Genomic DNA, 14,641 nt, shown 5'->3' with positions numbered 1-14,641 from the left:
TCTGTGTGACTGGTGTCATGGACTGAATGCTTTCGGGTAGATTTTCATTAAATGTGGATTAGCTTGACTACTAGTAAGTAAACATCATTTGAGCTAGTGAGCCATTACACTCAATGCTACATTGTGGAAAAATATTGTAACCAGCTACAGTGGTCTAGTAGTTGTAGTGCTCAACTTCTGCGCCGAACGTCACAGGATCGAATTCGGCCGCAATGGCGGCATTTTGATGGATGTGAAAGGCTTGAGGCCTGTGTACTTAGACATAGACACATGTTAAAAAACACCAGGTGGTTGAAATTTCCGGAGCCCCTTGCTAACTTGTCCTTATAATCAAATAGTAGTTTTGGTACGTGAAAACCCAAAGATTATTAAATGCAAAAATTAAAATGTTTTGTTTTGTGAGAACATGACTACTCGTACTATCAATCTGTAGCAATGTTTTACATTTTGCTGCCCCTTTTGTCTAAGTATCTTGTTATTTTGTTGCTGTATATAGATGTGAGCCTTTATGACTGCATATTAAAATTGTTAGAAGCTATAACTTAACATTATTTTTTTTTCCAGAAATCATCTGGAGGGAAAACTAAAGGTTTACAATCAATACTACGAGGGGAAAAGTGGCATTGTTCAAAGCCGTTTGGTAGGTACAGAAATCATGAGGCATCATTTCTTTAATATTTCTCTCTTTAACTCTTTTGTTACCACACAAATATGGTTATTTTTCATATGTCTCGAGAAAGTAGTTTCTGCCAGTTTGAAAAGTTCTCCAGCATGAATTGCTGCATACCAAACTTTGCACAATGAAATGCTCTTTCCAAAAATATATGTTCTAAAGCAACAAAAATATTTTGGAAGGAATAAAAATGTGAAAAGTGTGTAATTTTTAGTTGCCAGATGGTAAACAGTGCAATAAAAACACTATATATGCAAAAATATTTCAAACCAAGAAAATTCGGAATATATATTTTGAGGGTAAATAAATCATGAACAGTATAAAAAATTTTCACACAAACACCTTCTTTTTCTCTTCTTTTTCTCTTTCTTCGAATGCGCGGCTTTTCAGCAGTGTGATCGTGCATGCACATGTAAACAAGTTGTGGCCTCTTGTGGCAGCCCTGGTAACGGCTGAGCACGCCATGCTTAAATCAACCGATGGCTGATAGTTGGCCTGGGACGCAGTGATCTTGGTACTAACTGGCAAGGAGCTTTGTAAATGTGACCCATGCGCATAAAATCATAATGGCAATGCGCACTCAGTTTTGTCTGCTACTTCTACGCCTGTGCGCATGAAAGTGGTATAAAGCGCTTCCAAGTTTTTGCGGTGCACTTTATCTAGCTCTCACTCTGCCTGCTGCTCCTGGGATTTTCAGCTCGCACAAAAGAATGTATAATTTTATTTATTGCCGAAGATTTTTTGCAAGTTCTCATTATTAAGCTTGTATTTTTGTTGCTCGCTGCAACAGGCCTTTTTGGTAACAGCTAAGGCTATTGAAGTCTAAGCAGCAAACATTCTAAGTTCACCTTTGCAACCATGAAATATCGGTTTGTTAAAGAAGCGGAATTATGGGTTAGTGTCAGTTCATTTACAGTGCGAAAATGAAAATGGTGAAGGGTAATGGCTCGCTAGTGCACACCAAGTGAATGGGGGGAGAAGTAGCACACGACGCAGGGGCGCACGCCACTTTGTTGAACTAATGCGCATGCCCCGCATTTATAAATTCTGCCAGCAAATAGCGCTCCACGTACACTGGCCACGCACACGCGTGTTCCTACAAACATTGGATCGTACTCTACAGTCAGCCAAAAATTTAGCTATTCTGCATGAGGGGCAGTTTTTTATGTGTATCTTTGCCATACCACTGAATTAAGTTTTAGAAAAGGTGAGGACAAGTGTATGCCTAAAAAGCACATGTCCTGAAAGCAATTTTTCGTAACTTCGTTGCGTAATACGGTGCTGACAGACAAAAAAAGTGGCCGCAGCATGGAATAGCTGAAGTCTTGGTCGATTGCACACAAAGCATGCTAGTTATTCAGCGGATTGTGAAGGCACTGTCAAGGAGTACAATGTTCATGAACTATTATTTGGCACTGAATGTTGCTGTCCGTAGAAGTGATGTCCTATTGTTTGATGTATATGCTTCAGCCCTTGCCAGCCACTCACGCAGTTGAAGCTAATGTTGATCACAATCAGCTGTGGTAAGGCCAATCACAGCCCCTGAGTTTGCACATCTGTTACAAGGAACTTGACCTTAAGCACACTTAAGTGAAGTAAAGTTGCATTTATAAGGGCACTTTTGAGCATGTGAACATTAACACAGCCATTCTTCATTTCGAACAATGCAAGGACAAAAAGCAAAAGTTAGCCACACAGTGCAGTACCAACATCAATACCTTCCCCCATTTTTCAGGCCATTGCAATTGTTTTGTATTCTTTAATGAAATATTCAACTTGTTAAAAACTGGAGCATGGGGAACACCAAATAAATTCTTGTTAAGAAGGAGTGTCTTATAATTACAAGCTGTTCTTGCTTTTCTTTGAGATACTGTTTTTGTCAATAAACAATATGTGAACATTAGTTATGATCTGATGACATTAGTGTATATTGTTAAACCACATGAGATGATGGTGTCTGCAGAGAAATGGCCGCCTGATTTTGGAAGGGCCCATCAGAATCTACTGGGGAGTGAACAGAGTTATCCGGCTGAAAGAAGACCACGATGATCGCATCCCGGTACGAAGAAGAAGGACATCACTGCGACTTAGTCGACTGGCCATCAATTCTAAAGACAGAGGGGTATGGCATCAGCATTTGTTCTTTTAACCCTCCAATGTTACATTGCATTCAGGTCAAATTATCTTCTTATGGAATCGCTTAGGAAGCTGCCCACCTAATAAGGTTGTGGCAGGTATAGTATTAACATGGTAGTGTTGAAGAGCTTGTTTCACAGAACATCATACAATAAAAAGTATGCACTAAGTGGTTGAAGTATACATTAGGGGCAGGATATTGTGATCACATTCTACTCTGAAAGGTGAAGCTTGATTGTCCCCCAATTTTAATTTTATACAGATAAGCTGACTCATGTGCTTTGAACACAATACTATGCAAAACTGCATTCTTTGTCTGATATAGTATAGCAAAGTTTTGCCAAAAGATCAAGAGCTGTGCGCAGCAAAGATATAAAGGATGGTGTCTGCAGACCATAACACTACTCTTTAGCACTAGAAAAAATGTTCTCAATTTCCAGTGCTTATGCCAGGTAAGGTACTGGCAGAATATGTATAAGCATGGCCATGCTAGAGAAGAGATGCAAATATACAGGGTGTACATTCCTCCAGAGAATACCGAGTTGTGTTCTTGATTAGTAGTTGCCTCATGTGACGAGGTGGAGTGTTTTGATCCTACACTACTCCATAATTGATTTGTTTGCCTCCGACTGGTAAGAACAGACATACCGAGTTCATTCTTGCCACATGTTTCGGAGGTACTACAGAGATTCAATTTGTACTGAACTTTGGTGAAATGTGTGTTTGAAAAAGCATTATTTAGTAACAGCAACTGCGGTGCCCTAATTTTTAGGTGAGCTGAATAAACTGTAAGATTTCGTACCACCATGTCTTTTTATATCTCTGGTGGCACATACTTATTTTGTTATATTATTTCAATGTCATATTGGCACTTATTAAATTTTATGTTGGGGTGTCCACGCATTTCAGCTTCTTTTATTAAAGGAACACTAAAAGCAAACAACATTTTGTTTTGTAATGAAAGGTCAATGTTCAAGAATGTATAAAATGCCAATGTATTATGAACAGCAGTTCTCTACTAATAGAAAAATTGAGGTAAATGTAGTACACAATATGCACCACCAGTGGGACATGTTGGAATGTGCCCATTGGTGTCAAAAGTCCAGAATACAATTAATCACTAGTGCTCAATATACTGTAAAACAAATAACATTATTGCATTACAAGACAGTAAAACACTGCTTGCGACTTTTCTTTAAATCACGTGCAAAAGACCTGGATCTCACTGCATATGGGGAATGGCGTGGGTAGTTTGAAAGTTCCTTTGTGCCAAGCTCCCGGGCGCACCATGCTCCAATCAGCCAGTGGTGTGATGCTTGAGCCTGCATCGCAGTGATTTTTGAGCATGCAGTATTGTTTGTCGAGGGAAGTGAGAGCATTTTTAGCTGACTTTGAGAATTTATTGTGAATTCCAAGCTGCATGCTGCGCTTTAATATTTGGCTTACGTGTTCTTGAGAGCCCCGACTACTGATCAGCATGGTTTTCTGACCATACTCGAAAAGTATTGCGGGGCCCCTTTAACTGGCAACCATTAGTGTTCCTGTATAGCCAGGGTTGGATAACAGTGGCAGGAAATAGTGGTGGTGAAAGATGGGACCTAGATCCGAACCACAGGGTGTAAGAAGGAACACATGCGTTTCCCCTCTAGCCGAGCTGTGGCATCAGATTGTGGCATTACTAGTGAACATGGAAGGAACAATATTTTCTGCTAGAGTATTTTCTCTCGTAGATTCTTTTACACAGAAGTGAAGCACATCTCATACCGGATATAGTTTGTGTCTATTTAATGGTTTGGGGTATACTGTCTAGAAATATTACTAAATAGATACTATGGAGAATCACGATGAGGTGCATCCAACCAAAATTTTCATGCAGCTACCGCAGGAGAGCTTAAAATATCAAGCCTAAAGCAAAAGGTGCACAGCACTAGAAACACTACATTTCTGCCACAGCTGCTGGTGTAGGTGGAGAGATTATCCTCCACAAACTCCTCCTTCTTTGTTTTTAAGTTGTACCGCTGTTGCTGCTACTGTTCTGAAGCTTTGCTCACAAGTCTTGTTTTTTTTTTTTTTTTCCTGACTCTATGTAGCTATTTTTTTACAGTTAGTGAGTCAAGGGCCCCATTGGCTCTGGCCTGTTGGGGCACTTTACTAAAGCTGCTTCATATATAGTGTGTTTCAATAAAGTTCTGTTCTATTCTATGAGAAAGACCATTTGAGAGTCCCAAGGGAACTAGTTCATAGCATGCACAAAAAGAGCATTTTCATTCTATAATGTGGTAAGGCTCACATTTGCTAGAGTTTGTCTGTTTTAAGAAGTTCCTCTCCTTCTAACCTTTTTTTTTTTTTTTTCAGTCCAAGTACTTGCAGAATGGTTCACCCGAGAAGGAAAGTACCAGTAGTGTAGAAAATGGCACAGAAGACAAGAATGGAGGTCTCAGAATGAGCACAAGCACAGACAACATGTTTTCAGAGCTGGCAGATCCGGAATGCAGTAAAAGCCACCCAAATGGCCGTTCGGAAATCGGCCGCAACTATAGGACGCTGCCAAACCCCAGTAAGCATTCATTGTCAGACTTGGTGACTGGCACCAGTTCACAACAGCCATTGACCAGTGAAGATGCCAATGGCTTTGAGGGTGTGACACTGCGCAGCAAAGCTCGTTCATCACGGGTGAAGCTGCGTCGGCGTTGTTCCATCAACGGGCACTTCTACAATAGAGAGGTAAAGATGCTTTTTTGTTGGTTCATTAGATAGGATATGTATATATAGTGCAACCTCGTTAATATATACTTGCCGGGGACGGTGGCATAACTACTCATTAAACGTATCATGCATTAACCACCAGCTACAAATTTGCATCTCCTGACATGCGCTATCGCTGCCAACAAAAGAAGAAACACAGTGCCACTGGAAATATTGCCTAAAGAGCCCACCGCAAAGCCATTTCTTTCTTTTTGCCCAAGTACAGAAATGTTTCAGACCCTCCCACAACCGCCTGATAGCATGCGGTGGCGACGCCGATTAGCATTTCGAAGCTATCATGGTATCCGGTATGCGCAGTGTAGTACTGCGACATAACGGACACAATCGGCTGTGTGTTATACAATTGTTCCGCAGTCTACTTCTAAGTGAAAACTGATGCAGTTTTGTTTTTTAAAACACAGTACAGTCCCACAGAGCCAAATGGTCTACTGCATGGCTAGTTGCGTGCAGCACTTCGCTTACCCTGTGCACACCGTGACTGCCGATCCACTTGCTGTAGGGTACACCCTCTCCGCTTCAGGCCATGCAGATATTCGGCGAGTAGCCTGCTAGGTTAACGCGGTGTCGAAAAGCTTTCTGCAAGCATTGTGCTTTCTGCGATGCTCTAGCAGTCCTGACCGCGTACGGAGGCGCATTTGGGCTGTCACTGAATGAAAGCGTGCAGCATGGTAGCAAAAGCGCTACGCTCGCTGTACGGTGCGTGTGTTGGCATAATACAGCAAGGTTTCTCGGTGCTCTCGATCTGCAATGCTAAACTCCATGACAGCGAGCTGCTTGCGTTTCTGTAAAGCGATGCGTGCTTGAACACAGTACCGCAGAACGAAGCTGCAGCGATTGACGGCCCAGCGAGTTCAGGCAGTCCCCTACTAAAAGCGTACGGTAAGCTTTAGGTGATGCTATGCCACACACGGGTCCGAGCATACAGCTGGGGATGCTTACTGTGATAAGGCTTTTCGACGGTGATAAGTCATACTGGCATGTTTGTCGGTGGTCGCCACCTCGCCTTCGTTAGTTCCCTGATGGTTACTCGCAATGCCATCGCGACAATTGCACAGAACTCTGAATAACTTATCGGCTGATCTCCGCACTTATCAACACGACGTAAAATGGTTCATGGCACATTGTGGCATCTGCAAGTTCAACGGAGCACTCAAATTTTGTTGCGCAAAATGTTATCCCAGTATGCAGTTAGTACGCACTAACCGGTAGGCATAGGCCAAACACTACGGCTTAAGCAGTCCGCGAATGCATTGGTCTCTGTGAGACTCGGTCGGGGATTCGTCGCAACTACATTTTAACCATTAGCACACTTGAAGATGGCATGTGCTAACGAGGTTTGACTGTAAAGCTGTCACATCTCATCTTGGGATTAATGGACCCATGTTGTTCTAAATAGTACTAAAGCATCTCACTTGTGCTTGTCTTGATGTACAATGATGTTTTGTACAAGCATGGAAGTGTTCGGCAGATCCGCGCATGCCTAACTGACCTTGGTTAACAATTTGGAAAAAAGTAAGTTAGGTGGATACTGTATTTTGTGCACAAATTTTGGCTGTTGCAAAAACTAGTTTAATTTCAGCTCTTAAAGCAAACTTGTATTCAGTAGTGTACAAGTTCATCCAATGTAATTCAATATAAAACAATTCAATGTAATGCAATGTGATATTATGACAGAATACTAGCTTCTCATAGAATGGGATTTTCATTTTATCGGCTATGTTGTAATTTTATGCGAGACTGAGCCTATATTTTATGTGTTATGTTTGTGTTGCAGACAAGTGTGTTCACACCTGCATATGGTAGTGTGACCAGTGTCTGGGTGACAAGCCTTGTGAATGCCCCAGAAGTAATTAACCAACTTTTGGACAAATTCAAAGTGGAAAACTCTCCTCAAGATTTCGCCCTCTACGTCGTTCGAGACACCGGAGGTATTATTACTTTCTAAGCAGACATTTGGAGGCAAGGTTTTGAACAGGAACGCAATATTGAATTGAGAACTCTTATAAAAAACCATCCTCCTTGCATGAGTCATTACTGAAAAAGTTTATCAATTTGTTGCTGTCTGGGAGAAAATCAGCACAATGATTTGAAAGATTTTTTTAAGCAGACCATGCTGTGTATTTCTTGCCAAGTCTCCCAAGAAGTCTCTCTTTCATGTTCGTTTCAACTGTTTACATTAGCCAACCACCTTAAATAAGTTTGATAAACAATTGTTAGGCAGAGATTTATGCTCTGTTTTGTAATTACTGACAGGCAGTTATGTTGTGTGCCTTCACATTCACTTCAACTGCATTTGTGATCTATCTAATTAAGCACTTTATAGCATATCGCATTGTAATTTCTTTAGGTAGGTACAAGATCTGCAGATCAATTGCTCGTTCTTGTAGACTAGAATATGACTTCTGCACAGCATTTCTGAATTATAGGTTAAAAGAACCATGTATGATTAATGAGTGTGAGAAATTCTATTAGAGTGTTTTGCTAACACACACATAAAATATTCAATACACATGTTTGTTTCATAAAGTTCAGAAACTGTTGTGAAAAATAAACTGGTGAGTTGTAGGTTAAAGAAAGAAATATGAAAAACCTCTACAGTTTCACAAATACTGGTTCTAGATGTTTTTTTAGCACCTATTCCTTTCACCTTATTCATAAAACATATCAGCAGAAAAAGTGTCACAGGCATTGTACAGCCAAAGGCGAAACCTGATGAAATATTTTTACCAGCTACGGCTTCTCATAGAACATGAACTAAGAACTAGGATTTTCTTTTTGATTCAGGCATCACACTGCCAGTTTTGTAGAAAATTGATTTTGAGGGAGTGTAATGACACCAATATTTATAGGCCTGTCCTTTGTTTTTGTTTATTGCAATGATTTTTGATGCTGATAAGAACGAAGACTGATGCAAGATGATGAGTACCCCCTTCTGGCAAGAGTGATGCTGGGCCCTGACGAGGCTGTTGCCAAACTCTTCATCATGAACAGGGAGAACACCAACGAAATACCTTATGAGGCAAGTGAGCATGTTTACCATTGGAGCTTGTAATGTTTCTTAGCTATTTCTTTTCTCTGAAACTTTTCAAATTTTACAGATATCATATTTGCAGTGAATCCACTCGTGTGCCAAAGTGCGCCAAATCAGATTTACTGAGCCATCCTGATAATATCAACAGAAATTGCGCCAAACTACACCAAAGTCAGATTTAGGAGTGTCTATCACTGGCGATAGCCACGCCGGAGCGTCAATACATGTGCACCTTTTCAGGGCCACCAAAGTCACAATCGCGTACCTATTTAATTTCTCTGAATAAACTGCAGTTGTGCGTACGTCCTAAAATTCATGTTTGTTTAATGCCGACGAAACTCTGTTGTGCAAGTTCGTTTAACAGTGAAACGTGCTCTCCACAGAAGCTCCGGATGTCTAGTCAAATCGTTAGCGTGAAACTAAGGCAGCGATTCATAGGCGGACGTCGTTCGTTCTAGGAACGCTGCTGATCACTCGTTTGAACAATTGCACGGCATGTAATAAAGCAATTTTCACTAATGACTGCACGCGTGCCACCAGAATGTCAGTCACGTCTATGTCTGGACATCGCAATCTAATTTTCCGTGCTTCGCGTCCGCAGAAGAATGCGTAAACGGTGGGAATGCGTTGACAACTTTCCTCTAATTATACTTTATGCACGGATCATCATAGAGAAGAGCCTTTTCGTAATTCCTTCCACCAGCATATCCGCGTTTATAATCGCTGTGGTGGTAAAAGCACCTAAAAACATTGCCCTTCGAACTCAAGGTTGCTAGGGTCCGAACTGAAAATTCTCGCATGCTTTCTTTTTAATAAAAGCATGCCTCCTGGTTGGAGCAGCCAAAATTCGGTTTTAATGCGTGCATCTGTAGTGAGACCATTGCTGGCAGCTCTGGTGTCGGAAGACCTCTGAAGCCATGTTACACTTCCGTCTCTCGCTTTCCACGGTTTTAAAATGAAAAGGACCATCACGGCATCGTATCTATTGCTTCGTTTTAAAGGGAGGGGTGGAGGGGAGACAGCTGCATCGCTTGAAGCTGGCGCTCGCTATCTCGAGGCATAATGAGACTGCTCGTTAACTTTCTGTGCTACTAACATCTGCTTCGTGTTTAGATAACTGACAGCACGAAAGCTTTGGCAACGGTAGCGTAATCATTGTCCCTTTAGCCAGCGTTCTTTTGAGTTGCCCGATATCGGATCTAAAATAATATACAATTTGTTAGTTTCACTTATGCTCTTAGAAGTGAATGCGATATTAACAAATTGTATTGCGATACCAAATAATAAGGCTTGATGTGCTTCGTGAGAAGTGCTAGCGACGGGGTTGCCATTTCCAAGGTCCGCGCACTCGCAAAGACTTGATGCATGCGCAGTGGTCGATATCCGCGACTTGGGTGATTAGAGACCCCCAAACATCTCTTGCATGCCGATGCACGTACAGTTGGAATCAGACTTGTCTAGAGTGCCCAGCCAGCCGCTCCAGCTGGCGTTGTCTTCAGAAATATGTAAAGCGAGACGCCCTAATGCTACCAAACATGGTCGTACTGCGTGTTAGGCCCTTGTGCTGTAATGTAAGCATCAATGGAAGCTTGTAGCTAACTTGAGACAGAAGCCACAGCTAACAACAGTGTCGACAGGCACACGCTCTGCTTTAGCCGTATTCGTCGCCTATGCCTGCACGCTTTTACCCGTGTGTAAAACAATGTGCCGGGGAATGTTATCGACAAAACATGAAGGCCAGTAGTGTAGCCAGGGGGAGGAGCACTTCGGGAACGTGCCCCCCCCCTCCCTCCATTTTCAAAATGTTTTTCGCCATGGCGTATATAGTGCAAAATTACCTTTTGCCTGCCCACACCCCCCGTCAGATCAAGGTGCAACCCCTCCCCTAAATTTTTTAAAATTTCTGGCTCCCCTCTGGCAATGGTGAAAACAAGTCGAGAATGTTCATATAATTGCTTTCCCATTAAAAGTGGATCTTGCCTTCAAGTTGTCTTAGGCGTATGCCTAAGGTACCCTGTGAGAATTTTTTTTTTTTTTGTGCACTGCTTTCTAGAGGACACGGTAGAAGGTTTTTGGAGTGTAGACAGAACGCCCTAGCCACATTAAATATTGCTACAAAAGCAAAATGAAGCTTGTTAAATTGTGTAGTTTGAGAACAGAGATGAGTGCTGGAGGAGGTTGGCTTTTTGAGACTAGCTGAATAACGTCGTATTACGCCCGGCAGTCTAATCAGTCGTGAAGGAAAAGAATCTTTTTTTATTCTTGAAGTCATCGTAGAGAAATGCATTTGGGACTGTGTGAGTCTCTAACTTTCTCTGTCACAGCGTTTGTCCACTTATCTGCTGATAATTACATAGGTGTACTTTTATTGTTATTTCATGAAGTATAATTTTATTCAACCAGCATTTTGTTTGCTTGCTACAGAAATAATTACTGACCAAGGTTTTCCAGAATACTCAGCAGCATGGCACCATTATTTTTGCATCATCAACTTAAATAGGGAGTGCTTCTTAGATGATTGCCTCCATGAAATTTGCAATGAATTTAAATATTTCTAGTCCTTCACAAGAGCCTCAGAATAATTTCTTATGTCCTTCACTGTAATGCAACTTGCTTCTCCTCCAGAATTTGAAGTTAGCTGCTCCAGATTGCTCTAAAATGGAAAATTTTGCTGCTCCAAATTGAAAGACCTCGGTAGCATCACTGCATTTATAATGAGCTGGTTGTTTCAGTATTGCATCTTTTATTAAGGGGTGTGCTTCATAATATGTTTAACTAAGCCATATATTGAAACAAGGTAAGGCAATGGTGATGTTCTGTACCACAAGTTTAGGATAGTAGGAGTTAAAAAACGTATTTAAGGTTACGAAAAACTTATTTAAGGTTGCTGTTTTCATGTTTAAAAGCCATATTTGCAATCTTGACATTGCCTAAGCAAATATCAACGTAGCCCTTTCAGATTTCAGATTGCTTGCTGCCAACTTACATGTTTTTTTGCTTTTTTTTTTTTTTGTCACTCAGTTCCGCAATTCTAACCAAATTCTTCATCTTGCATCTGAAACATACTGCACCATATACAGTAAAACCTTGGTGATAAGAAATTTGTATTGCCAGAAAATATGAAAAATTTGCATCGACTAAGGAAAGGTGGTGCACGTTTTCATTTATTGTTTGCCAGAACAGGAGCAAAGTCATGAACAGCTCTGAATGATTGCCAGCGAAGTTTGTTGACTTTAGCGGTCATTCTTGCACTCGTAGACATACGACCCATGCACTCCTGTGTAATTAGTGATCCAGCAGGGTGTCTACCAACCTGGAAAACCTGGAAAAAGTCGGGGAATTCGGACCCTTCTGGGAAAGTCACAGAAAAATTAGGGAATTTCTTAAAACTCTGGTCTGGTCATGAAAACTTACTGTAGCCTGTGTGACTATCAGAAAAATAAGCATTACCGTAAATCAAAGTTATAAAGCCACTTGTTCCACTGCTACTACTACATCAAAAGTCGTGTGAAAAAAAAAAGCAGTGCGCTAATGTTGTTTCCTACTGAAAACGCAAAAGGATACACCTACCGAAAGAATACAAAGTTTACTGACATTATGGCACCCACTAGGGGAGCCTTGTTCGCAATGACAGCCATAAGAAAGGCACAGCATATTTAAGTACGCCTAAGTACGTGACATAAACACCGGAAGTACATTGTTGAAAGCGTCCCATCACTCCTTTTCAGCATATGTGCAGTTGTCTTCATGTGCTGGTATTTCAGGTACAGGCATGATGCAAGCATTCCTTTGGCCAAAACACGCACACTTGACCAGTCAGTTTGGTGGCCTGTAGAAACCACATGTTTAGCGAGGGCATATAAGGTCATGTAGTTTCTGGACGTCATATTCGTGTTTTCTTTAAAAACGAGGAAGATAAACTTTTTGTAGATGGTCGATTCTGGGTGATAATGAATGAGGGGGCGGGGGTAACTTTTTTCTTGAAATCAAGTGATCTCACTGGTGTACTGTTTGTCACAATTGTGGCAGCCTAAAGTAAGACAGTGGAAATTTTTGCTTCGCAACTTCTCCTTCACGTAATCTAAAGCGTTCCCTAGGTTTCATATTTGTACATACACTATGTTGATGTCTGTTACATACACTATGTTGATGTCTGTTGTTCCTACAGATCATGCACCATATCTGACTTTCCTACTACAACATAATTCACGTCGTTAAATTTATGCATGTTTTTCTTGACCATAATTTGTCTCGGCTTGAAGGTCTTCTGGTTCAGGTAGGACTGCCATTAGCAGATGCTTGCCAGGCTATGTCATGCCTTTTAATACTAATATTATTAATATCGTTATTATTAGCGATGCAGCGGCAAACGTCCTCAGCTACACACTTATTGCTGATAGCTCGTCTTTCATAGGTAGAGTTGGGTAACTTCATCTAAATTTCTCATTTCAGTTTCTGGGGATGGTATTAATAAATCTGTGATTACATTTAAGCTTTATATTTATAGAAGAGTACACAAACGAAGGTAATCCGCCGGCATCTGCGATAAATATATGGAATCGAGGGTGCTGTTGCGCCCTAACAGATTCCTTCTTGCCAGCACACGTTCAAACGTTATCGCTTTAAGCGCTACCCCTAGCTTTCATTACAGCCATCTGAAGACTTTGTCGAAGCATCAGAGACCGGAGAGATAAAACATCGACATGCATGTGCTCGTTATGAAAAAAAAAAAAAAATGATGCAGTAAAGTTCTGTTCTTTTGACATTGTTAGTCATTGTTCAATGCAAGGTGCACAGAATATGCGAGTAATGGTGTTCTTTTTCCTGAAAAGTATATACTAAAGGTGTGCAGTTTAGGTGGGGATGCAAATCAATAGTAAATACAGCAATTCAAGTTGCATCAGATCAAATCCAATCCACATCCTAAGCTGCCTGGGCTGTAACCATTATAGTGAACTAGAATATAATCTAGTGGCAGAACCGACCGGGCTCCAATGTCCTCCTCTTACACAAATGCCATGAGATGGTGCCACTTCTGCGTTTTCTGGCATATTTGGCTGGATTGTAGGACTGTCGTGGGCTCCGGTAAATTTTTAGCTGCAGATAATTTTAACTCGTGCGTTTCTTTTCTTGTTCTTCAAACATTAAGCAGCCAACTTGCTTACTGTCTCACTCGGAGGTTTCATTTTGGCCAGGTACATACATATTTTTTTGTATCTACTGTACGTGCTTAGAGCATTTTGAGCACTTATAGCACATTTAATTACTCATTTTATAGGAGCACCTGATTTTTTTTATTACTCGAGGGTCTGTTTCCCGTGCACAGAATTTTCCAAGCAAACGTAAGTGTCATGGAATTTGCTTCAAATCACAGTGGAAAACCTGGAAAAGTCAGGGAATTTTGTAAAAGCAAATTGGTAGACACCCTGTCCAGGTGTGTTGTGACACGCCACAGCTCGTAACCCCCTTCTTAATCTTAGTGCACTTTTCCACGTATCGCCATGAGTACTGCAGCAAAATTTACTTTAGGAGCACTTTACATGCAATTGATGTAGGCTTGAAAAGTTTTTTTGTTGTTGATTTCTTGTTGCAATGACATTGGCGTATTGAGAAATTTTTGACCATGCCCACACAACCAGAGATTTGGCAGATGTGTGCGTTCCCAACAATAGTGCAAGGGGGCGATGCACCACACAAAGGTCATGTCGCTGTCCATCGTGGCTTTGAGCATTTTCACATCTTTTCTCTTCGAACACTGGCTACTGCTTCTAATTCAGACATGTGCAGTGCTGGCCAACGGCAGCATGCCATGGTGGCTGTAGTATTGCATTGCACATGGCTTTCAAGTTCATCTGCCAGCATGCCGCTCATAAATTCAGGCAATACCTTTTGTGCCCACTAGCTGTGTACTCAGCCCCATTAGCTCCATAGTTCATGACAGCACTGTAAAAGAAAGAATGAGCTCTTTTTGGATGTTTTTGGCAGGAAATGGTAAATTTTCAGCGGCATGCAGTGCTTCGTTTGCCTAGCATATT

The 14,641-nt window shown here is 41.2% G+C and overlaps 1 protein-coding gene across 1 annotated transcript in view; it reads left to right on the top strand.

Moving 5' to 3' along the window:
* Positions 1-14,641, top strand: part of Rassf (Ras association family member) — a 35,538-nt gene that overhangs the window by 7,061 nt on the left and 13,836 nt on the right. Inside the window, exons 4-8 of the mRNA XM_037413661.2 lie at positions 565-640; positions 2,637-2,795; positions 5,165-5,533; positions 7,350-7,503; positions 8,473-8,594. Coding sequence (XP_037269558.2) covers positions 565-640; positions 2,637-2,795; positions 5,165-5,533; positions 7,350-7,503; positions 8,473-8,594 — 880 coding nt within the window. The remainder of the gene's footprint in view (positions 1-564; positions 641-2,636; positions 2,796-5,164; positions 5,534-7,349; positions 7,504-8,472; positions 8,595-14,641) is intronic.

This window comes from Rhipicephalus microplus, chromosome X, assembly GCF_043290135.1.
Source record: "Rhipicephalus microplus isolate Deutch F79 chromosome X, USDA_Rmic, whole genome shotgun sequence".
Classification (NCBI taxonomy): Eukaryota; Metazoa; Arthropoda; class Arachnida; order Ixodida; family Ixodidae; genus Rhipicephalus; species Rhipicephalus microplus.
Note: the sequence above shows the minus strand (reverse complement) of the source record. Positions and strands in the feature narration are given on the sequence as shown.